Source organism: Helicoverpa armigera, chromosome 24 (assembly GCF_030705265.1).
Source record: "Helicoverpa armigera isolate CAAS_96S chromosome 24, ASM3070526v1, whole genome shotgun sequence".
NCBI classification, from domain to species: Eukaryota; Metazoa; Arthropoda; class Insecta; order Lepidoptera; family Noctuidae; genus Helicoverpa; species Helicoverpa armigera.
In genome coordinates this window covers 982102-1006835 of record NC_087143.1, presented here as the reverse complement: position 1 = coordinate 1006835, position 24734 = coordinate 982102, and the positions used below count along the sequence as shown (strand labels likewise).

The 24734-nt window shown below is 35.0% G+C and overlaps 2 protein-coding genes across 3 annotated transcripts in view; one reads left to right on the top strand and one right to left on the bottom strand.

The window, feature by feature from the left end:
• Nucleotides 1–24734, top strand: part of LOC110382099 (protein madd-4) — a 374672-nt gene that overhangs the window by 186872 nt on the left and 163066 nt on the right. The gene's annotated exons all lie outside the window — the stretch shown is intronic.
• LOC110380381 (uncharacterized) lies at nucleotides 1587–19625 on the bottom strand. Of its 2 annotated transcripts, XM_021340347.3 has the most exons (4): nucleotides 19514–19625; nucleotides 4824–6843; nucleotides 2433–2507; nucleotides 1587–2023 (listed from the first exon to the last, which is right to left on the bottom strand). In XM_021340347.3, exons 1-3 carry the CDS (start codon nucleotides 19578–19580, stop codon nucleotides 2468–2470), a joined length of 2127 nt encoding a protein of 708 aa, XP_021196022.3. In that variant the 5' UTR covers nucleotides 19581–19625; the 3' UTR covers nucleotides 1587–2023; nucleotides 2433–2467. The 2 variants fall into 2 exon arrangements, with proteins under 2 accessions (XP_021196022.3, XP_021196021.3); XM_021340346.3 differs by lacking the exon at nucleotides 2433–2507.

Here is a 24734-nt window from a genome sequence, read left to right as displayed (position 1 = left end):
GTAATGTTCCCTCCTGTCTTCTAAACTAATGATCTGATTTTGATGCGGTTTTCAATAACGTATTTGTGTTGGATGAGTTCATGTTCTTAGACAGGTGTCATGACTGTAACTCACTAGAGGGCGCCACAATATTAGAGCAAAACAGCAAAGTAATGTTCCCACCTACCTTCTAAACTAATGATCTGATTTTGAGACAGTTTTCAATAACGGATTTGTGTTCCATGAGTTCATGTTCTTAAACAGGTGTCATGGCTGTAGCTCACTAGGGGGCGCCACAATTTTAGTGCAAAACAGTAATGTTCCCACCTACCTTCTAAACTAATGATCCGATTTTGATGCGGTTTTCAATAACGGTTTTGTGTTCGATGAGTTCATGTTCTTAGATAGGTGTCATGGCTATAACTCACTAGGGGGCGCCACAATATTAGTGCCAAACAATGTTGCAATATAATGAAAACGTCTGATTACAATTCTGTTTTCATCAGCAATGTGTAGGTACGTGCTTAATGCATGTTCCCAAATAATAAAAATTACGCCAGTAACTCACTAGCGGGCGCTACAATATCTGTGCAAAATATTCGTATATGCTCTCTAAAAAGTCTGAAATAAAATTAAGCAAAATTAAAAATTTTGAAAAACCCCCGACGGTAAAAATCTTATTGAAAAATAATAAAATAACTCAAAACTCCCGACTTAACCCAATTATATAGGAATAACCGTCGGGGGCTGCCTTTTCTACATGAAAATTCAATAATTAATTGAGTGTATTTTATGTCATCGTTAAACATCTACAATTCTTCAATAATTGTATTCACGACACTAGGAATCCTTTAGCTGGTTTAATGGCAGCCCCCGACGGATATTCCTATATAATTGGGTTAAGTCGGGGGTTTTGAGTTATTTTATTATTTTTCAATAAGATTTTTACCGTCGGGGGTTTTTCAAAATTTTTAATTTTGCTTAATTTTTGTATCTTAAAGCTATTTCGTAGCGAAAATAATCGTTGGGCTATTTTTCGATACTACGCAATTTCAGTGAACGCTCGTGTGATAATATAATAATCTGTGAATTATTAAACAGATCTTTTGCGAGGTACCTACCTAGATACTTTTCGAAAGCAAAAATCAACCAACTATAGTCTTTCGTTAAAATCTTGCAACATTGAGCTTATCAGAACAAAAATGCATTTCAAAACAAAAGAACGGGATTTTTCCACATTCAAAATATAGTGCACCATGTTTTTGTATCTGTCAATATTTGATAATACTGGCTTATCTATTTAAATATAGGAATAGTACCTTCGAAATAGGTCGATGACCAATGAGCATTTCCTATTTTTGAACACGTGTTAAAGTCAGGTTTTTATTTTTATGTGAATAAACTTGACTGTCTATGTACGTAAAACTATTCAACTATAAAGTAAATAAAAAATATATGATAGGTATAAGAGATGATAAAATCAAATAATGTGAATATGTTTGGCATTATTAAATAAGTGTTCGTGAAATATTTATATAAGTGTTTTCATGGAATTTCAGTAAATAAAACACTGTTTACATGCATAATTAATTTAATTTCAATCCACTTTTTATTTACACAGCCATTTTTACTCTAATTAATTTCACAGAAAAATTAAAGATAGCAATTATTTGTTTCATTTAATTAATTTTAAACAAACAAAAGAACTGTTTTGACTACGCCAATATTTTTACAAAAACTGTTGTTACTAAAAAACAAAAATGTTTGAACACTCTTGTTATAAAAAAGGAACATATACATATTTTGGTATTTCTTTGACCTTCTGGTACGAACTCACTCACAGACCACTTAAGAGTATATTTAAATTCACTAATATTTCTACTATTAATGAGTATCATGTACAATTTATTTTTACTGTCTAATTTAATTATTTTTACTTATTAAAATTCACCGGGTTTGTATTCTTTGTGGACAGCATTCAGGAAATGGCTGACTCAAGTTCCCGTACCGAAAGAACCCAGGTACAGTGTAGTCAGAATTACATCTGAAATAAATAAAATAAGTGTACATAATTATAAAGATTTTAACTTGCTATAGAGACCCATCCCGTTGTCATACGGGTGTATTGTAAGATATTTTTTATCACACCGTTTGTGTAAAAAAATCCGTAAACACTGCGTGCGATATCAGTATGTAGACAGCACAAACCAAACTTAATGGCGGTTTGCAACTAACTTCAGAGCATACATACATGTTGTTAGCAAAAACAGTTCTTGCGCCATGACTCGCGCGATGTTCAGACCCCAAAAAGTTTGGTTCGAACCGAAACGATGCGATTCTCATTTATATGGCGTGTTTTTTAATATTTTGAGGATTAAAAAAAGCGTATATTACGTATATAACTATGTAGGCAGCACACATACACACAATTATTTCGAAAAAGTTAAACTCACAGTATAATCGTTAATCAGCTAGGCCGGACAGCTACTCAGATATCCTGTATGATAATATTATCATCCTTTTTATACCTGAAAATCATGCTTATGATTTTGGTATTGACAATCGGAATTTCTATATGACATTACTATCGAAAAAAACTACTCCTAAGACTTATTTACAGATAATAAGTTATATATCCTATTTATACACACATATTCTACATTCTCCTAAGACTAAACTATTTCTATTAATAATTAACGTATAATGATGGATTTGACATATCCCTATTGGAAGAAAATTGACAAATTGTTTAACAAAAAGATTAAAAAACTAGCTATTTCCCGAGGTTCCGCATGTATCACGTGGGAACTCCTTACTAAAATGTTGTTGCACTATTCAAAATCATTTTTTTATAAATGAACTGTTAGTGAGTCATAATTCAAATGAATCTATTTCATTTACTAAAAATAAAAATAAAATTAATTATAACTATTCGATAAACAACGTAAATATAAATAAAGTTGATTCAGTCCGCGACCTAGGTATATTGCTAGATTCGTGCTTACACTTTGACGTTCACATTGACAATATTATAAATAAGGCCTTTCAGATGTATGGCTTCGTCATGAGATCCTCGGGTGACTTTGTGCGATCTACTACATTTTTGTTATTGTATAAAACTTTGATACGATCTCAATTGGAATACGCTATCCAAGTATGGAATCCATTCTACAATAAATATACAGATCGCCTTGAAATGGTGCAGAAAAAGTTTTTGCGTGCAATGAGTTATAAATGCAAGCATTCAAAAGCTCCCTATGAGCAGTTATTGAAAAGATACAATATTCTGAGTCTAGAATCTAGACGATTACTTCTTGATGTCATGATGTTGCACGGCCTGTGCAACAATAAGTTTGATTGTATGGATATTACCAATAAATTATGTTATATAACACCTAGAACTGTTCTCCGCCGGGGGGTGCGCGTGCCTCGACTGTTCCATACAGACATGTGTAAAACTAATGCCGGGGCACGAGTTCCTCTCCGTCGGTTAGAGGAAACCTACAACACACATTTTATGGACATAGACATCTTTTCACTTTCCCATCAAAAATTTAAAGTAATGGCCATTAAACTCCTAGACAACTTATCTCACAATAAACAGTAGCGATTTTTCTTCTTCTTCTTTCTGTAAACTTAAGTAAAAGTACTGTATAGTCACGCTTCTGTTCTCTTTCTTTTTATACAATTTTGTTAATTCGTGGACATTGGTGTGGGTTATATGTTTACCATTTTTTTTTTAAAGATAATTGTATTGTACTATTATAACATGTAACTGTTTTTTGTCCCCAATAAATAAATAAATAAATAAATAAATCCAAAAGCTAGTTATTTCATTGTAAATGTCAAAACAAGAATATAAAAGCTGTGTACATTGACATTATGGGGTAAACTATCGAATTGCTGGCACGTTGCCAATTCGCCTCAAGTGACAATAAAAACTTATTGCAATGGATTCAATTTACCTTAATTTAATTAGTTTCATGTTATTTAATGTGTGGAATAACAACAGTTTTTTGGTGTGTTCTGCCAATAACTACGATCCAGTATGAGGTTTTTATAATTGCAATTTCATTGAGTATCTATTTTTGGACCGTAACTTTAAAAAAGAATTAGCTACCAATATAACCACAGTCTTAAAAGCAATTTGATCCATAATTAAACACAACTGTGAAGTAACAATATTTCAAATTTCTAAATTTTGGCTCTCCCACCCCATAAATATGAAAACTGTCAAAACAATTATTTGAGCTACAAGAATATTTCTATTAGCTCAAATAAAAAATGACAGTGAGTATTCGGGTAACAAAAATAAAGGCTAATTTTTACTCACCATTGATAAAATATGCCACCATGAAAGGGTGTTTTTAACAAGGGACGAATTCCTACCACTTTTTTGTATAATTTGTCAAGTTTTTTGAAGCAAGGTGTTAGGATTTTTTTTGGAGGCAAAAAGTAAATAATAAGTAAACATAGTTCTGAGTTGTTTTGGAATTAATCAGATGAATATGTGTGGGCTTGTGTCTATTATTTCGTTTTATGTAGGTTGGAGCAAAAATAGATTACATTTTGTTTACAGTAATTTCAGCTATTTATATTATGCAAAATTCTATGTAAATATGAATGTTTCTAATTAAAATTTAATGAATGAAAGGCTACTGTAATATTTGACCTAAAATTGAATCTGTTTTAGTCACAAAATGGTCAAGCGTTTTATGATGTGTTAACTTTAAATGAGAAATGGTACTAACAAAATAAAAACTAACTATTTTAGCTATAACATTTAATTAACAGGTTCGACTAACACATAAACACTTAAAGCTATTTATTTAAAATCTACTTACGTCGTATTTCCTATAAAAACCTCGAATAGTTCTGGTTCTAACTGGGCTTCTTTGGTTACTTTTTTCCCTTCCACCTGTCTTTTGGTTCTTTTTACTTCATCCATTTTATGGACTTTGCCCACTCTTTCTAACTTTACTTTTTTTCTTAATGGGAAAGGGTGAATAAACACTCTTTGTTTCTCCTGTATATGGGCTCTTACTTCTTCTAATATTTGCTTGGGCAATGAATCTGTCTGCCAATCAGGTTTTCTCCTATCGTCTGAATTTTGCGATCTGGCGATCTGCTCTTTATTAGTAGCTTTTATTTCTAAATCTTGAAAGTTCTCCAAATCTGGATTCATGAGTACGGCATTTTTCGGTTTTTGTATATGTTTGTGTAATGTAATTGGATTGCTCTGTGAATTTAAGTTTAATGTCTTCAGTGCATTTGGATTCTTGAGTACATTGAGAATGTTCAGTGTATTTGGGTTGCTCAGTACATTCAGATTGTTCAGTGTATTTAGAGTCTTCAGTTTATTTGAATTCTTTAGAGCATTTAGAATATTTAGTGTATTTGGAATGTTCAGTGTTAATGGGTTGTTCAGCGCATTTCGATTGTTTACTTTATTTGGGCTGTTTACATTGTTCTGTGTATTTGCATTTTTCAGTGCATTGAGAATGTGTAGCGTATTTATGCTCAGTGTATTAGGGTTGTTCAGTGTATTTTGTTTCTTGAGTGCATTTGGATTGTTCAGTGCGTTTAGATTGTTCTGTGTATTTGCGTTGTTCACTACATTTAGATTGCTTATTGTATTTGGGTTGCTCACAATATTCAGATTGCTCAGTGTATTTGGGTTGCTCAGAGGATTTGGATTGTTGTTCGGTAGGGATTCTTTATCTTCGAATAAATGATTCCTGTGGTACATATTCTGAGGATGACTCCAGTTGTAATGGTGAATGTTAGAGAATGGGTACGGGAGCAAGATTGATTTCTGAATTTCCTTTTGGTATTTCCCTGCGGTATACATTGGTTTATAAGTCATAGCTTTATAAGGCTGCTGCGGTGATGCTCCTCTAGGACTTGGGGTATAAGTTTTCTTTGGATCATGCTGGTACGAAGCCATTCTTTGGAAATTCGACATCGGATAATAATAGGGCAGTTTCCCAAAATCTTTGTGCGTTATAAGAGGCCCAGTCAATAATGTATCTGTCATTCTTCGCATTTGATTTGCTGGGTAGGGTTCCGAAGATGGTGTAGGAGAAAATTTTGTATTAATTGCTAGTTTGGGTGGTTCTACTTGCACCATATCCACCGGAGGTTCTATATCGATAGGAATTGCGGGTATAACAGGAATCATATCGTTCCTCATAGTTTCTGTTCGTGACATGTCGGGACGCATCAAATCTGCTGCTCTCACCTTGCCGCTAGCTAAAGGCTCATACCAATATGATACATGCCCCTGTTTAATAACCTTTTGTAGAAGATCAGATCTCGTGAATTTGTTCTCTACAGTTTTCGCAGTATGCATAATATCTTCTAACACATGGTCCGTGCTTGTTTTATCAATTTCCTTATAGATATCCTGTGCCAAATTATAGATTTCTACAATAGCATCCAAATCACTCTTTTTGACTGTGTGAAGCATTTCTGTTAGACTTCTTATCTCTTTTTCTGACAAATATCTGTCTTGTTCCGTTTCGTTACTGTCTTCAACGATATCATCTAATTTTGTTCCTGTTTCTCCTTTGAGATTGAGTATTCCATCTATGATATCGGGTTCAGTTTTTTTGTCGACATTAACAATGTTTTTAGCAACTTCGTCTTTATTTATATTGTTATCATCTTTGATGTCTATTAATGTGAAATTTTCTCCTATCAGTTTGAGGTTGGTTATGTTGACTTGTCGTAATGGAGCATATACGTGACCTGTTAAGTTCTTTCTTCGTATTTTGCAGTGGTAGTTGCCGCAGAATGAGGTAGCTGGCCACGTGGTGTTCACAGCATGTAGTTTGCCTGTGTCTGGATCTCGGCAGAAGAGACCTGGAAATATTAAATCTCCTATTAATTCAAGCTCATCAATTACAGTTTTGATATCTGCAAATTCGTTATTCTTAGCTGGATTAATTTCTTGCTATTTCAACGATTGATGATTTTTTTTAAACATAACTTTCTGGCCTTTCAGAGAAAACGATATTATTGTTACAATCTAGCTCTCCCTCACATAAGCAATGCTACATAAGATACATGTCTATTATGATTGATTGTGGTCTAGTCAATAGGGTACCTAGACCACTGCTCCCACACAAAGGGGACCGTAACAAAGGGATGGCAGAACGGATGTATAGCTTTCCTTTTGTTCCGAAGTACCGTCCAGAACATTGCGCTTTGGTCCTGTGTTGTAATGACGAAAGTTGTTAGAGTTTTTGTCTTCAAATTAGAAGTGATTTAATAGAAAATGTTTATTATGATAAACATTTAAATTTTTTGTTGTTTGTCATTTTGAACATAATGCTTGTTACATGTACACAAAATTGACCGTAGCTACGTTCTGAGCCACAGATCATTTTACAAACAATGCAGTTTTCACGGACTTATTAAATGTAAAACTCTGGTATTCAGTAATATTTTTGACGTATTTTTTTGGTATTTTTGCATTTAATATTCCTTATTAGGTATATGTAAAGAGTGCGAATGAATCAGTGGGTAATATAACATGCAAAAGTCCTTATCTTGAACTCCATCTACCATTGTGCAATGCATAATACTGGGTTATCTCTTCAAGTTAAACTAAGTATGATACGTTCGTAGTTAAGGCCTCACACGGCCAGACTTATCCCATACAATCAAGAAGGACAAGTGTCAACTTAGCTGCCGAGCTCGGAACTTGGTCCGTAACTGTGTGACGAAAATATCTTAGACCAGTGTTAACCTGTGTGACGGTGTAACAACTACATGGTATTAACTGGGATATTAAATGAATTGGAGTTGGGTAACAGCATTTCAAAGCTACATTAACAGCTACAAAAACATTCTCGTAAGAGTTACAAATACTATACTGAAAATCGATTCAGTCAAACCTAAGATAATCCCGCACAAAAATATTAGAGGTCAATATAGAAAACCTCCTTTTTTCAAGTCGGTTAAAAATATCTCACACTGCGTTCACCAGCACGCATGGATGTTTTACGGTTGTAACGACGCGTTGCTAAATCGCATAAAAGACCAGGTTTGTTGGTCGTTAGATACTTAGGTTTCTAATGTTGGTCTTGAAAGTAGAGGAATTATTTATCGAGGATCTGCTATCTGTACTAATATAATATCTAGGTAACGAGATTTTTCGAATGGACTGATCTCAGGAAGGACGCGTGTGAAATCGCTGACAGGCTCTAGTATTGCATAGCTAACCTAATTTAGTGTTTTAAAAGGTTTTAGTAAATATAAACTGAAACAAATACCGCTGTAGTGTAGCGTGATATATCTGATTAGCTTACTTAATTGTTTATCCTAACAGAGCAGATTCATTGTGACATTCCAACGCGTGCAATGTGATTACTTGCAGCGAATTAACACTATATAATGTAATAAAATACTGCTGCGTTTGTTTAGATAGAAATGCGGATTACTGATGATAATGTTCTTCGTAGGTATAAGTTTAGGTTCTCTAGGCGGCTGGTTGACGCTTCTCGTGTCCAAAAAGCTGGCTTTTACCTCGGACAAAGGATCAGCATGGCCATCCAACGAGGTATTGCTGCCAGCCTCTTGGGTACGTTCCCAGTCGACAGCGATGGGGACGAATTTTTTGACGCGTTTTAGTTATAGTTAGTGTTTTTTTTTGTTTGTTTTACTAGGATAGTTTTTATATGTATTGTAAATATGTTAATATCTAGGTATGTGAATGGAGTAATTATTTTAGGTTAGAATTAAATAACTTTAGGTTAGAGAGAAATAGGATGAATCATACTTGGCTACGCAAAGGTGCATAATTGGTAATATTTTAATTAATTTTTGTTTTGCAATACACTTTCGCCCGTTTCCCGAAGACACTTCTTTCCGTACCCGGATAAAAAGTAGCCCATATTATATTATTTTACTATAAAAACTATGTTACTGTCAAGTTTCATGTAATCCTTACCCACCCAAAACAAAAATGTGAAAGACTGCCAAGTTCGATAATATGGGAATGCTTCGCCTATAAAAGAAGTGAGATCTGAATAAGTACCAAGTTCCATACACATACCTCAGTTAAAAATAGTTACTTTTTAATGATGTTACTTGGCAAGTTTTCACACACCTTGTTATAAACCTACTAAACGCAATGAATCAAGTATTTAATTTTCTATTAAAACTTGCCAAGTAACATCATTAAAAAGTAACTATTTTTAACTGAGGTATGTGTATGGAACTTGGTACTTATTCAGATCTCACTTCTTTTATAGGCGAAGTATTCCCATATTATCGAACTTGGCAGTCTTTCACATTTTTGTTTTGGGTGGGATTTCATTTATTTTTGTAAGGTTGTTTATTTTATTTTTTTCTTATGATGAAGTTAGTTAAAGAAATGTCTCATTTATACTATCTTTCAGAGTTTTTAATATGCACTATGTTTCTTACAAAGAAATGAACTAGATTAACTAAATGGACTAGATTTACCAATTGACTGACATGACATGTTATCATCAAATATTATGTTCGTGGATCAAAATTACACATTCGTTATTTCCGAAAGTGATTCACACTTGGCCGTTTTCAGATTTTTACTTTACTTTGACTAAATACAAACCTTTGTAACGAATTTCAGATCGGTACGACCATTCGAAGATATATTATATAAATATAGATAAATTTAGTTCGTTTTAGTTCCTTAGGGGTATAAATGTATAAAACACCTTCATTATTTTGAAACCGACTCACACTTGGCCATTTTCAGATTTTTCCCTTTACCTTGACATAAAGACCTACCTCCATGCCAAATTTCAAGTCAATACGACCATTGGAAGTGGTCTAGGTTTTTGATGAGTGAGTCAGTCAGTGAGTGTATAGTAAAAATAGCGATTTTCTGACGTCAATATCTCAAGACCTACAATAGGTATATTAATGAAATTTTGTATTTTAGATAAGTGAAGGGGTCTCAACAGATACTAGAAATTTGATATGCGTAAATAAAATAGATTTTGAGTTACAGGGGGGTCGAATTTGGCCCGAAATGGTCGTGTAATATAACCCACGGCCGGTGTGTCGCTTTTTTTGCTCGAACTTGGCGGACACACTGCCGTGTGTCTAGATAAACTCGTTCACGTTTATAATTTAGTAGTAGTTTAAGTAGGATATCTCGTTATAGACAAAAATATTTTTTTAACTCTCTATTATAACTAAAATATATAAATCTAGAACGATTTCTAAGAAAAAATAATTAGTCAATTTTTTATCTATTGACATAAAGAATTTCACAAAAAATACCAACTTTAACCTTTAAAAAAATGATTTTATAAAGGTTAAAGTTTGAGCATGAGCTCAATTTTTATATCTCCAGTTTATAGTCTTAATAACAGTTTTCAAATAACCTGAAATATCACTGAAATGTTCACAAGAGAGAGAAGTGTTGATCCCGTTATTTTCAGGAGTCGTAAACTAAGCTTCAGTCTGTGTCCGTCTGTCCATCTCGGAACGAACCGTGTTATTGGATTTTTACGGCTGCGAATTTACCGTACCGAAGGCTTTTCAGGTTATTTTTGGGTTAAATAAGAGGTCAAAAGGATAATGTGTAGAAAAATATTTTGTGTCATTTTAATTGCAAGAATGTAAGTAATTGAGATTAGAAAATTAATAGAATTTTTCTGCTTATTAACCTGAGCACGTTTTATATATCTCTGAATCTCTTGCACCTGCTTAATCTTCGAAAAATTCAATTCCCTGCGATTTCCACAGTGCCTCGAAAGAAACCGCTCAAGTAGTTTTATCCACACAGACAGACGAACAGAATTACTTTCGCATTTATGTATTAGTAAGGACTATAGAGCTAAAGAGTTTGTTGGTTTGTTCAAACACACTTATCACAGAAAATCTGGACTGATCAACGTATTTATCGCAGGAATACTGGACTGACTGAAAAAAAGGTCGGTTTTAAAGCTAGTTAGTAGGTATGGGAGTAGTTCCCACGGGAATTATACCTATTCGGAACGCGGAACATTTATAACATTATAAAAAAAAAACTATAATTAGTAGCCTTGCAACAAACATGCAGTAAAGCAATATTATTATAAACAAGTAGACGGTCACAATAGAGATTATTTCACCCATGCTATCAATGTAAATATTTTTGATAGTCAGATGCACACTATTGTTCTATCGAGTGCAGGTGCAGTGGTGGAAATTTAAATTTTAAGATGCAGCTACTATATCGGGTGTGTCGTTCACAATCACATTATATGAAATTCGTTAATATACTGGTTAATATATGTCGATTAACACAAAGAAAAAAAAAACAAACAAAGTAAATAGAATTAAAATGTGCGAAATTTAGAACACCATATAAAAGTCAGTCATTACAAACAACTGAAATTCTCCCTTAAAGACTGACGGCTGACAACTGATCAAAACATTCGATACTCCTTACTATATCTCTGCTTTACACATGATGTTGTAAATTATAAAAACGAAAAATGACTCCTGTGGCCAAACCACTGAATGGATTAGATTATTTTTTTACAATTCGCCATAGAATAACACAAAGTATATGCGATAGGATTGAATGTGATTGTGAACGACACACCCTGTATAGAGACGTAAATATGTGTTCTTATTATGGGAATATGATGTTGAGGTTCAAAAGCAAGATGCAACTCAACATTAAACATTAATTGTCATAACAATGCTTGTGTGTGAGATATTTTCAGTGTCAGTCATGATCACGGACAACTAAATGACTAGCGGAGGTGCCATAACGGAAAATCTTCTAAGAAAATAGCGCGCCAAAATAAGAGTGTGCGAGGGACGAAGAATTGGTCCTAATCGCCTTCTTTAGATCCCGCCCATTTTTAGTAATACCAAAAACCATTGACAGATACCCCAAAGAACCCTAACTAACCCTAAAGAACCCTGATTAGGTCAATCGTAACTGATCGTATTGGTCACGCCCAGCGTATGTATTTGACCTAGAAGGAGGTACCTCACCTATCTGCCTTATGGCATCTCCGCTCATCTTTCATTACTCCGTGGGAATAATCTTTACAAATACCTACTATAAAATGTACAAATAATTCCGTTTGTATGTCAAGCTTTGATGAGAAAACCTATGAACAACTTCAAATAGGTAAAACAAATATTTTATGAGCCTGAGAAAGGACATAGACTATTTTTCATCCATCTGCGGGAAATAGTTTCAATAAACAACACCTAACTAGACTAAATTATTATACATACAAGATATAATTTTCTATAAACAAAACTTAGAGCTACCTAGTACTATATATAATACGTAAATAGAGAACATGGGTAGGTAATTACGTTTCTAATTAAAATTAACTAATCTTAGTAAAGTATTAAAAGCTTATAAGTAAAGTTAAGTAATATACTTATAAAGTTACCAAGTATGATCGTGGTTAAGCCTAACATAAGTGTAACCATTGTTTACATCATAAGACACGTGTCTTCGAAACCATGACAAGATTTTAATCTAAGCTTAGATTGTCATGAAGGGAGGTCGTTAAAGTTTTTAATACTTTATAGTACTCGCTAAGTAACAGCTACATATGGGTAGATTTTTTAAGCAATACTTGGTGTGGTCAGTCCGTGGTTATAGGTGACCATCATCTTGTTATGACAGTCTTGCCAAGGGGTACAGGTTTGCCACGTAAGGCACTGGTACTCGGATGCAACCGGTTAAACTATAGCTGGCAATAGCATAGTCGAGACATGCTAGATAGATTATGAAAAATGTATAAATCAAACAGTATTTGACCAAGTTCACCTAACAGCCACTTAAATTTTTATCGTAGCACTTGTTGTAAATATGTAAAGCGTCTCTGAAGCTAAAAAATATCCCAAACTGCGCTCTACTGAAATCTACGCAGCTCGTGGAAGACCTTTATACAGCAGTGGACAAGCATTTGACACGGAATACAAATTGACGCTGAAACTACTACATACTCGTATGTCAGCATCATCTTTAACTACTATGGAATCTTTGAATATCATCATCATCTTCATCCTCTTGCCCTTATTACAACATTTATTTGTGGCCAGCACGATATAATTTTCTTCTTCCATACTTTTCTATCTGACGCCATTTCATAAGTGACATTCTTTCCAGCCATAATGTTTTTCACACAACCCATGCAACGCTAGACGTTACATAATTTCACGAGGTGTTTACCGCGGTATCACCCGCGTCCGTATGGGAAATACTTCGTGTCCTAGAATGAAAAGTAGCCTATTGCCTTCCTCGATAAATGGGCTATCTAAGACTGATAGAATTTATCAATTCCGTCCTGCATGTCGATTCTATAAAATATCACAACTCACTTCGACATCACTCTCACTTCGACTTCGATCTAAAGGTAGAATTCCGTGGACGCGACAATAGTCAACCTATGAAAATGTATGGCACCGTTGTCGAGGCCCGTGACAGTCGCGGGCGGCCGACGAATTTCGTAAGCTGCTCGCGGCATTGTCAAAAATTTAATTCTGGTTTTACTAAAATTCTATAGATGTTATTAAGCGCTAGACCATGTTGAGAAGCGTACGGCCGCGAGCGGCTCACGAAATTCGTCGTCCGCGCGCGACTGTCGCAGCCCTCGGCAGCGGTGCCATACATTTTCATAGGTTGACTTTGTCGCGCGCGGCTGCGACAATCGCGACCCACGGAATTCTACCTTAAAGTTTCGTGATTGACATTGTCAAACTACACTAGCGCTACACTATCGAGCGTGTTGACAAGTTGAACTAAATCAAAGTCGAGATTTTGACAGATCTGTCAAAATCTGTCTATCTATAGGGAGGTAGGGAGAGATGGGCAGTTGGGAGATGATCAAATCAGAATAAAAGGGGGTCCTTTTATTCTGATTTCTGATCATAGTTTTGTTTTTTTGGGGTAGTTTACGTTACCGACTGGTAACGGTGTTCATCCATAGACTATCTGTCATTTCTGTGAGTTGTCAAGAACAAACACTCGTAAAAGTACTTAAATATTTTGTTGCGGTTTCGGATCGTTATAAAGAAAACTAATGAAAGGTATGTGTATTTTCTATTATTAATTATTGATTGTCAAAATCTCCAGTTACAATTATAGTAAGTCGATGCAATCCACACCTATTATACCTTTAGAAGAGAGTACTACAGCAATAGTTAATGGGCCCCACGTTTTATTTTAGTCTAATATGACCGGGACCACCTACGTAGGTTGACAGGTAAGTAACTATTTTTATTTTCTAGTTTTCAGTGCACATAAGATAAAACCGTTTAACTTAAAAGTTTTTTTACCGATTTTTTTTTCATAAACTAAGTCAAAAGTTTCCAATGCTCCCTATGGTAGGGAGGCTTGGACATACCATGTAATGTATAATTTGTAAATTTTGCTCTTCTTCGTCAGTGAAAATTTGTGAGGTTATAAATCTGCGCGAAAAATCCTTTATAGAATCTTGTTTCAGGTACCGTTGCCAACTTGATCTAGAGACTATTATATTAAAAATAGTGTTTAAATAAAGTTCTAAGTGTTTTAAAGTGATTAAGTGCCTACCTTTAACGATGGCTAGAATGTTTTGCTTAAATCTTTATTAGAAGAAGCTCATGCTTTAGATAATTTAGAAAAGCGTCAACAATCTGCTAGAATTCGTAGTTTATCTTTATTAACTCGCGATGATGACTATGTGAGCATATATAGATTGTCAAAGGAGCTAATTGACCAACTGGAGTCTGATTTACTGCCCCTGATAAAGCCCACAAAACGTCGAGGCAAAGGACTTACAACTCGTGTAAAAGTAAGTATTGACACAGTTTATAGTTGAAAAATTGTAATCAAGCACACAATAATAAGAAAACACTTAGTTCTTAATAAGGAGTATTCCCTTTATGTGGTTTCCCCGCCAGCTGATATGTTTTCAAAAGACTCTGTACTTCAGTTATAATATTGGTATTCTCTTAAGCATGAAAATAACCAAATTGGTCTCAATTTTGTTTTCACTAAATCCAGATAAAGTAGGTATTACATTTTTTATTGATTTATTGTTTCACAGATACTATGTACTTTATCATTCTTGGCTAGTGGCAGTTACCAGAAGGTTATTAAAGAGGGCATCAGAACTTATTTATCGCAACCGTCTGCATCTCGTTGCATAAATGAAGTAGTGGAAGCTCTGAACAATCCGGCCGTAGTAAAAAAATATATAAGGTTTCCTCAAAATCAGCAAGAAAGGCAAATTGGTTGCTGTGTTGGTAAGCATAGATTATATTCACAGCACGAATTTAGAGATTTCTGTTTATTTTATACTTAAAAGCTGCCTCAAATTCCTTACAATAACAAATTATAACTAAAACATCATATTTAGCTAAAATTCTGTGTCAAAACTGATAAAATTAAAAACTGATTAATCTCGGTTGACATTTTGTCGAGTGGGGAAGTCACTAGCACAGCATTGGTCGATGTCGAGCTCACTTCACTTCGCAAGTGATTAGGTGATGTTTACAGAATGCAAAATCAAGGTCGTTCTGAATCGAATGCGAAGTGAGAGTGAATAGCGAAGTGAAATGCGAGTTGTTGTTCGAATTTTATAGAATCGACGTGCTGTGCCATTTTGTGCCGGCGGCCATATTGGATTTAATTAAAGGTGTATACAAAATTTCAGACCAATCGGTTGATAGGAAGAGGGTGAAATTTGAATTACTAAATTTGATCCAAGAATAAATAATAAAACAAACGGGGTGAGCTAAATAAAACCGTTTAAATATCTCGTAATGTTGAAACTGAGTGTAATTTTTAGGAAAGCTCTTTCATTATATCTAGCCGAATATAAGAAATGGCAATAAAAGTTGATAATGATCTGTAAAATCTGATTTTTTATGCAATAAATTGTGAAAAAGTGCCCATCCCTCCCCTAAAGTATGAAATGACATTACGAATCGAAGTGAAATGCGAGTTGTTGATCGAGTTTTATAGAATCGCAGTACTGTAGTTTCTTCGATTACAAGTAAACAAACAAACTCTTCAGTTTTTTTTTTGTAATAAAAGTACTTATTGCGAAGAAACTAGATATTAACAGCGAATGTTTTTCTACGGTTTCCTAAACACATACTTTAAAACGTATACAATAGTTGTCGGTATTGCAGTAATTTACAATTTTCGGCAATGACTCGACCGCTTATTGACATTGTTTATAACTTTACTAAGCATTGGCTTCTCGTATATTTTATGAAGAAAAAAAAACAGTATTATTAAAATATCAAGACGACCAATACCTTAGTTTGCCCGTGACCATGGAAGCTGTAAAGGATCCGAAACGTCGGGATTAAATACCTCTGACATTATTAATATGACTGCGATAAAATACGTAAAAGTAGTTTTATTTAAAAAAAAATGTATTACAGTTATATCCTTTTTATCGTCCCACTCCTCTCACACGGAAAAGGATTGAGCATTTTTCACCACGCTTGCCCAATGCGGGTTGGTGATTTCAGACTATATAGTCCAGGTTCTCTCAAGAGGTTTTCCATCACCTTTTTATTAGCCATTGGTGTCCAAGATATACTTAGAAAATAAATTGTTATATGAAAAACAACGAGCAAGCTCGTGAATGAAAAACTAAAAAATTAATTGAGAAAATCAAGTCATTCATAACTTTGGTCTTCGGACCGCTCCGCTCCTTTAAGTAGGTGGATATTTCATCAATGAAAAGAATTATATACAAACTCTTTTTGCTATATCAAATATACTGACAATGTGAGGAACGTTACATTAAAAAGAAACATTTTAATAAAAGCAAGCCTTCCTGGTTCCTTTCAGTTCCCTTAAGGGGGAAGCTATGAGAAATATGTTTGTGTAAATATAGGTACCCACGCGATGTGTACTGTACTTCCCTTCGTCATGAATAACCAGTTTTTCTTTATAAAAGATTTTAAAATTTTGTACGAGTATTATTATTATTTATTATTCGAAAACACAAATTGATGCTTTATTATTATTGTTTTAACCGCCTCATCCTCCGAGCCTTTTTCCCAACTATGTTGGGGTCGGCTTCCAGTCTAACCATACATACTCGAGGTTGGTTCTTTGCCCACTAGGCCACCACGACATTCAGTATGCCGCTAATTACGTATAGAACAATAGAAAATCATTGGGTTAAAAGTGATTTGTGGGAACATCTAGATGTCAATGAGTCAGCTGAATGACTTCTATTGTTGGACAAAGGGCTCGTCCAAAGTTCGAGTTATGTGCCTTGCCCATTTCCACTTCACCGTTGCAATTATTCCGTGTTTCCAATAAATTGGTGTGGTAAATAATTGGTGGTTCTGGCCGTCATTTGAACATCCTTGGCAGTGGTTACGGGTAGTCAGATGCGATCTAGACTGACAAACACTCTCATCAATGGGTATCTATTGAGTTGCCCTGGTTACTGTTGATCTCCAAGTTAAACGGTTACTTAGCTACATCTGATTAGACTGGAAGCCAGCCCCGACGTAGTTGGGAATAGGCTAGGCAGATGATCATTTATGTATGTTTTTGGCCCTCTTAGTCCTAAATAATAAACAACAAAGTAATTGCAATGTGTGAATTTACTAATATGTGCCTACAAATTCACCATTATGATATTAATTCATGAAATGTGGATTGATTGCTTTATAAGCAAATTACTTTCAGGCTCAGATTGCACTGTGATTTCAAAGAAAGGTGTAATCAACCTGCTTTTATACAAAACATTTCATTTCACACATTCATTACGTTTGATTTTTTTTTAATCTTCAACCACGTGTTTAGTTGGTACTTATAAAATCGTTTAATTGAAGTTCATTGATAAAAGAGAATTTAGTTCCTATAATCATTGGCACTAATCTTGAGCGCTGACCTTCACCTGCGCAGAAGTAATTTATAGGGTCCCTTTTGTGGAATGAAGTAAGGTGCGGGGGCGAGCTAAAGCGGTGATTGGCCCGCAGCGCATCGCGGCATAGCTGTCACTCGGGATTGGTTCTTTGCTAATAAATACTTCTGCGCAGATGAAGGTCAGCGCTCAAGATTCGTGCCGATAATTCCTATATCCGAGAATTGTTATAGTTCCTCTTCCATTATCACCCATGTTTGTTTACGTTTGCTTGGTCCTTCTACAATTTATTTAGAATCTTAGGATCACTTTTCGTTCATCATCTGCCTAACCTTTTGCCAACTATGTTGGGGTCGGCTTCCATTCTAAACGGCTGCAGGTGAGTATCATGATGCAACATGGGTCGACTGGCTTTCTGACCTTCTGGTCTTTATTACAAGACACTTAAGTTTCTCATTATGTTTACATAGCTATGTAGCCTTGTAACCAACAACCCGCATTGAGCAAGCGTGGTGATGAACGCTCAATCCTTCTCTGTGTGAGAGGAGGCCACAGCCCAGCTGTGGGATGATAAAAAGGCTGATGATGATGATGATGATCATGACGTAACCTTTTCTTCTGTTAGGTTAATCTTATAGTTTATATGTTTATTGATAACTTTAGGTAAACGGGGTTAGTTCGAGATAAGGAAATTGCTAGAATACATAAGAACCGGAGATTGGACACTTGTGACAATGGTGTTGAATCCTTTGATAATCAGATCATTGTTACAGATAAACTTACTTAAGGAAGTTAAACTGTTACTGCAGATTTCTATAATGTATCTATCGCTCGTTTTACGATTGTAGATGGTGATTGAACATCTACACTAATATGATAAAGAGGAAACATTTGTTTGTTTATACCCTAAATTGTCCGAAAATATTTGAAAAATTCTTTCACTGTTGGGAAGCTACATTGTCTCCGAGTAACATAGGTTATATTTTAGCCAGGTACGGGCAGTAATTCCCACGGGACGCGAGTGAAACCGCGGGAAAACAGATAGTAATGAAATAGGTGTATTTTTGATTCTATGACCTAATTCTATTCTTACGGCTTAAAGCAGAAATGGCATTACGAATGTTATATCAACAATTTTATATTATTCTTCAACATTCCTTCAAACACTAGATATAGGTATATTTCGTGTCTATTCTTTACGTGTCAACCAATAACATGGACTAGTCTGCTCACTATAATTTATATTTTCTCAAACAAACTGTCAGGCAGAGTCATAGTCGCATATTTTAAACAACTTATCTAACCGTCAGTTGCAGAAAGATCCATAAAAATTAAACCTTACTTAAATCCACTGCTAACACTTTTTATCTTTTATCTACCTATATACTGAAGTTAAATATAAATAATGTTAATGTTTGCATGCCGAATTGTAAAATATGGCTGAAGCTTTATTATATTTTAAGACCTGTGTACCCATATTTGCAAAATAAAATTCTATTCTATTCTTGTTGACAAAGAAAAAGTCAGCAATATACATATTTAAAGCAGACTTAACTTTAATAAATATGTATTTCTGCAACTGACGCTTAACTAGTCAAACGTACCCCAAAAATACGATTTAACTTAAAACTTAAAAAAAACAAAAATAAAAAGGGACCAAAAAAAGGACCAAAAATAGGACCAACCTCTTCCCCTAAGGCTCCCAACACCGAGCACGCACACAAATACAAGTAACACACACACGCGCAACATATTAGCACACTGCGCAGGCGACTGACAGCTGCGTTCTGCGCACCGATCGTGCGCAAATGTTGTTATGATTTGAAGACGTCCGCCATTGTGGTGTGATTCTCAAAGTTTTCGTAATAGACCTGTTTGGTATTGATTGGGTCCTTTTTTTGGCTTTTTTTTAGTAGATAAGGACTGAAGCAGGTGGTTTAATCTGCCTCTGTGCTCGATTTTTTTTGTTTTATTGCAAAATGAAGTAGAATTGAATGTGAATGGGTATAGTACGGTTAATTTGGGCTTTATCATCATTTGTAATTTTTTTTAATCTCTCGAGCCTTTTCCCAGCTATGTTGGAGTCGTCTTCCAGTCTTACCAGATGCAGCTGAGTTTGAGTGTTTTACAAGCAGCAACTGCATATATGACCTCCTTAAGCCAGTTACCCAGTCAACAGAATACCCCTTATTGGCTTCTGAATACCCGTAAGAAGTTCAATGACAGCAGAATTGGTACATATTCCATTTATGCCCTACATCATCCAAAAAAATCCCTACAAATTATCCAATACCCTGAATTCCGTAACTCACTTTGTCCCGGTAATTTACCGACAAAATACTGTTAGTATCAATAACCGGGGTGGCACAAGGAGCTCTCCTAGGCCCGGCGAACTTCTAACAATGCGGGCTTGGACAAAAGCATTGATATCCAACTTGCTTTGGCTTTGTGCAACTTAGTCCGGTCGGAAATTTTTATTGGATTACAGATTTAATAGTAGAGAAAAGTAGAATATTAGTTTTGATGCTTTTTTTTCGTTCCTATTTGCTTTGCTTTGAAGTGTTTCTCGTTTCTGTGGTGATGGAAATTTAGATTTGAATTTACAATATAAAATCATAACGCTAAGATTCGAAAGTCAATAACTGAACTGCACCTAGTAAGAGTATCTTACGTATAGAGTATACATATAGTAGTTTCCGAAATTCCAATCGCATACCTTATTAACTCAGCTGTCTTTATAAAATAAATGAATTAAAAAAAAACTGTAAAAATTTGGGAAAAGAGTTACCTACATAGTAATTTTTAAAAATAAACAAGAAATATAGGTATCTCAACCAGTTTTATTTTTATGTTAGTATTTTTGTTTTGGTGAATCTATAGCAGTAATAGCATATATATAGTAAATATATACACACCACTATATATAAAATGTTAAATATCTATTAACAAACTGACTGTTCTTCTACTGAACTAATTACAAAAACTTTGAGAGCCGCATTGGTTTAGAATTTAGCGAACGTGCTACTTAGGTGGCGCGCCGTCTTATCGCTCGTCATTCGATTAGTATCGATAAATCACTACTCTATGATTTTGTTAATGATCATTGACATATCCTCACGCATCATCTCATTTGCTTAGCCTTTTCGTACTATGTTGGAGTCGGCTTCCAGTCTAACCATATGTAGCTGAGTACCAGTGTTTTACAAGTAGCGACTGCCTGTTTGAACTCTTCAACCCAGTTACGAGGGCATCACGAGATTATGAAACTCTGGGATGAAGGTTACATTTGGAACCTGTCGGAGCTACGGCATTGCTCGAAATAGTTACCGCGGCCCTGGTACATTAAAGGCCTACGACGGAACACGACGGTTTTTAGTAAGTAAGAGTCTGACATTCCCTCACGCTGCTAACCCACAGTCATTTGATGATTTCTCGTAAAAAAATAGTTACATTTGGAAAATTAATTGAAATGAACAGGAAAAGAAGCTAGATTCAAAGTGATGCAATTGTTTATATGATGTTATTGTTTATCAATGACAATTTACGTAGCATATGAACGTCTACAGAGTATCGTCATTACTAAGTATCATCATCATCTGCCTAGCCTTTTCCCAACTATGTTGGCGTCGGCTTCCAGTTTTACCAGATGCAGCTGAGTACCGGTGTTTTACAAGGAGTGACTGCCTATCTGACCTCCACAACCCAGTTACCCGGGCAACCCAATACCCCTTGATAAGACTGATTGTCATTCTTACTGACTTCTACACTACTAAGTACATAGATATACTACTTTATAATCTTCAAATGTTTTTTTTCGTCGTTATTCAAACAAAGCTGAATTTCAGCATAGCCGTTTGAATTTTTATTTTTTTAATTACAATTTAAACAAGCTAAACGATTCTTTAGGAAACCATAAAACTCTTCATTTCTTTTTAACATCATTTAAAAATCGAACTCCTCTAAATCTTTTCCTTAACGAATCCCGACATAAATAAATCCGTTAAACATATTATTATTTAAATTTGGAACGTCGGTTCCAAAAACAAAAAGCAACGGCCAGCCAATCAGCGTGCATTATTTACAATTACACAGCTATCATGTTCGCGCCTTTATTTAAGGAGGCTTAATTTATTTTTTCTCACTAGAGAGGCACCCTGGTGAGACCTCACGCTGGGAATGGTAAGGATTTCTCGGGATGTTTTGGGTTCTGTGGTGAAATGGAGGAATCGATTTTTGTGTTTGTTTTTTGATTATTTTGATGTTTTTGTATAGCATTTTATTGCTATTCTTTAAAGAGAGATGTAATTATGATTGCACTTAAATACTGTGTGAAGGAAATAATAATTTGTTTTTTTATTTTAGGAGCCAATGAAAGATCGACATTTCCTTAAATATGTAAGAGGTTAGTAAACGACTTCCATACTTATGATTTCACAAACTTACAGTCAAGTATAAGTAGATTATAAACAAAAATGTAAAGGTTAACCTTACTTTGATATTCTCCCTTTTCCATACCCTTATGTCATAAACAAAACCATAGTAATAAAATCCCAAAACTAACATCAAACAGAGATACAACAAAACGCCATAACTACCCACAACCCTAACAAACTTAATAACAGCTTAGTTTAATTCTATCACACCCTACTGACCCCTCGTTATGACCCACCGCTCACGCTTGACCGATTCGCATTGTTTTGAACTCCCACCGAGGATATAATGTTCTTTACACTTAATAAGTGTCTGGTATTCACCTGTTAACTTATCAAAGGAATATGAACCTTATAGTTTAGGGTATAGAGTAGGTATTGCAGTGAGGTACAGTTAATTACGATTTCAATTTTAGTATAATTCGAAGTGGCTCGAAGGACCAGTCTTGTGTGCTATCTATGGAGAAAGGAAATGTAGTGGAGATGCCATAAGGAAGGTAGGTCAGGCGCCTTCTTGTAGGTCAAGCAACGCATGCTAAGCTTGATCAGTTACTAGAACTAACGAGACGTTTGGGTTCCTTGTCAAATCTGTCAAAGATTGGTCTTGATTGATTGGTGATTTTATTTTTAATATAACAGGCATATTTCATAGAAGGCATGTAAGGGCGGAGCTAGTAACGTTCCTCGTCCCCCGAATACCCGCATGTTGTCGCGCTTCTTTCTTAGGAGATTTTGCGTTATGACATCTCCGCTAGTCCTTTCGGTCTCCATGACTGTATCTTTAAGCCAGGTTTACTTTTAAAGCTAGTTATTGTACCAAAAGACCAGGTTTTACTTTGGTGTTAAAAGGAGTTTTGGTGCTGATTAAATTATTTAGAATAGGGGTTTTTGTTCTGCGACTGGTTGTTGGTAGCTTATTCGCTTAAAGTAAAGCTGGCTTTTTGATATTGTTTTCTAAGGTAAAAATAAGCATTGTTAGCAAAAGTTTGTTTGTTTCAATTTTCGCCACAAGTAATGTTTCTTTTTGCTAGTAAGTAGCATAGTCTCTGAATTAATTTTAAAGTAGGTACCTATTTGTAAAATGTTTTAAATGCTAATCTTGGGAAATATGATCGGATGTCGGTCAGGAAGTCGCCCCATCAAAAATTCTGATACTCAGCTTGCTCCTGTAAGACCACAGGCCGACCCCAACATACATAGTTGGGAAAATACTAGGCTAGATTATGAAAAAAGAAAAAATTGTGGTAATTTTTAACTGTAACCTTTTTGCGTGAATCTTTATAGGTAACTTACACATGAAAACCACAAATGCACTGAAATGACGCATTAAACGCCGTCTGACTGTAAAGGGCCCTCCAGACTGTCACAGGCTACGTCACGCCGCTGGCAGTCTAATCCGACCGTTACGCGATTACTCGAGTTAATACCCAGCTTTAGTGTGAAGTACCCTTTAGTGTGCCTGATGAGTGTGTGTAAATAGCTTTATAATTTTCGCTCGTCAAAATTTTAGATTTCTTTTCTGTGGATTTATGTCTATTTACAGTTTTTTAGGCGATGAGGATCTGCCTAGCCTTTTCCCAACGATGTTAGAGTCGGCTTCGATTCTAATCGGATGTAGCTTGAGTACCAGTGTTTTCAGAGCGACTACCTATCTGATCTCCTCAATCCAGTTATCCGGGCAACCCGATATCTCTTGGTAAGACTGGATGTCGGACTTTCTGGGTTCTGATTACCACGTGACTACCAGTGACGACTGCCAAAGATATTCAAATCACAACCGAGACCCAACAATTTAGCATGGCTTCCAAAATATAGAAATACTCATCATAACAAAATGGTCACCCATCCACGAACCGACCGCACCAAGCGTTGCTTAACCTTATTATTGAACCACTTGTGCCACTATTACTAAGACACGAGCTAATCTCAGTGTAAGTTACTTCTAAAATTGTTTTATCTCATCTCATTGTTATCTTAGTCTAGATTTAATAATATTATCTTCTATCATAGCCAAAGTAGACCGAACACAGTTGGTGACCTAATTTAAATATTTGATATACAAGAGCCTAATATTTGACTTTAAATATTATTGTATAATTATCAAAATATTATCTTTATTAGCAGGTATGTTTTATGAGTCATCTTCCAATAAGGGTCTAGGAGTAAATTAAATTATTTATGTGTACATACGGATATCTGCTATGAATGAAATGCTCTATCTATTCTAAAATAATTCAAATCATGACGTTCAAAAAAAACTTTTCATATTTGTATAAGTATATAAAAAATAAATAGATATGAAATCTACATAATATATAATCCCTTTATCTACTTAGTTAAATAATCTACATAAAACGCTTTCCTCTCCTCTAAATATGTACAGTCAACTCGGGTCAGTGGTAATAGTTTTATAGGAAAATCGTACTTATTACTATTGAGTTAAGGTGCATGACAGTTACCACTGATGTGCAGTCTA

What these genes read in the sequence shown, in the direction of transcription:
- LOC110380381 (XM_021340346.3), bottom strand. Translation starts at nt 19,580, where the DNA reads ATGTTGCGCGTGTGTGTGTTACTTGTATTTGTGTGCGTGCTCGGTGTT. An exon ending in TGGGAGCCTTAGGGGAAGAG is followed by an intron (nt 6,844 to 19,513) that starts GTTGGTCCTATT and finishes TAATATTTCCAG; the next exon opens with GTCTCTTCTGCCGAGATCCA. An exon ending in GTTTTTATAGGAAATACGAC is followed by an intron (nt 2,024 to 4,823) that starts GTAAGTAGATTT and finishes TATTTATTTCAG; the next exon opens with ATGTAATTCTGACTACACTG.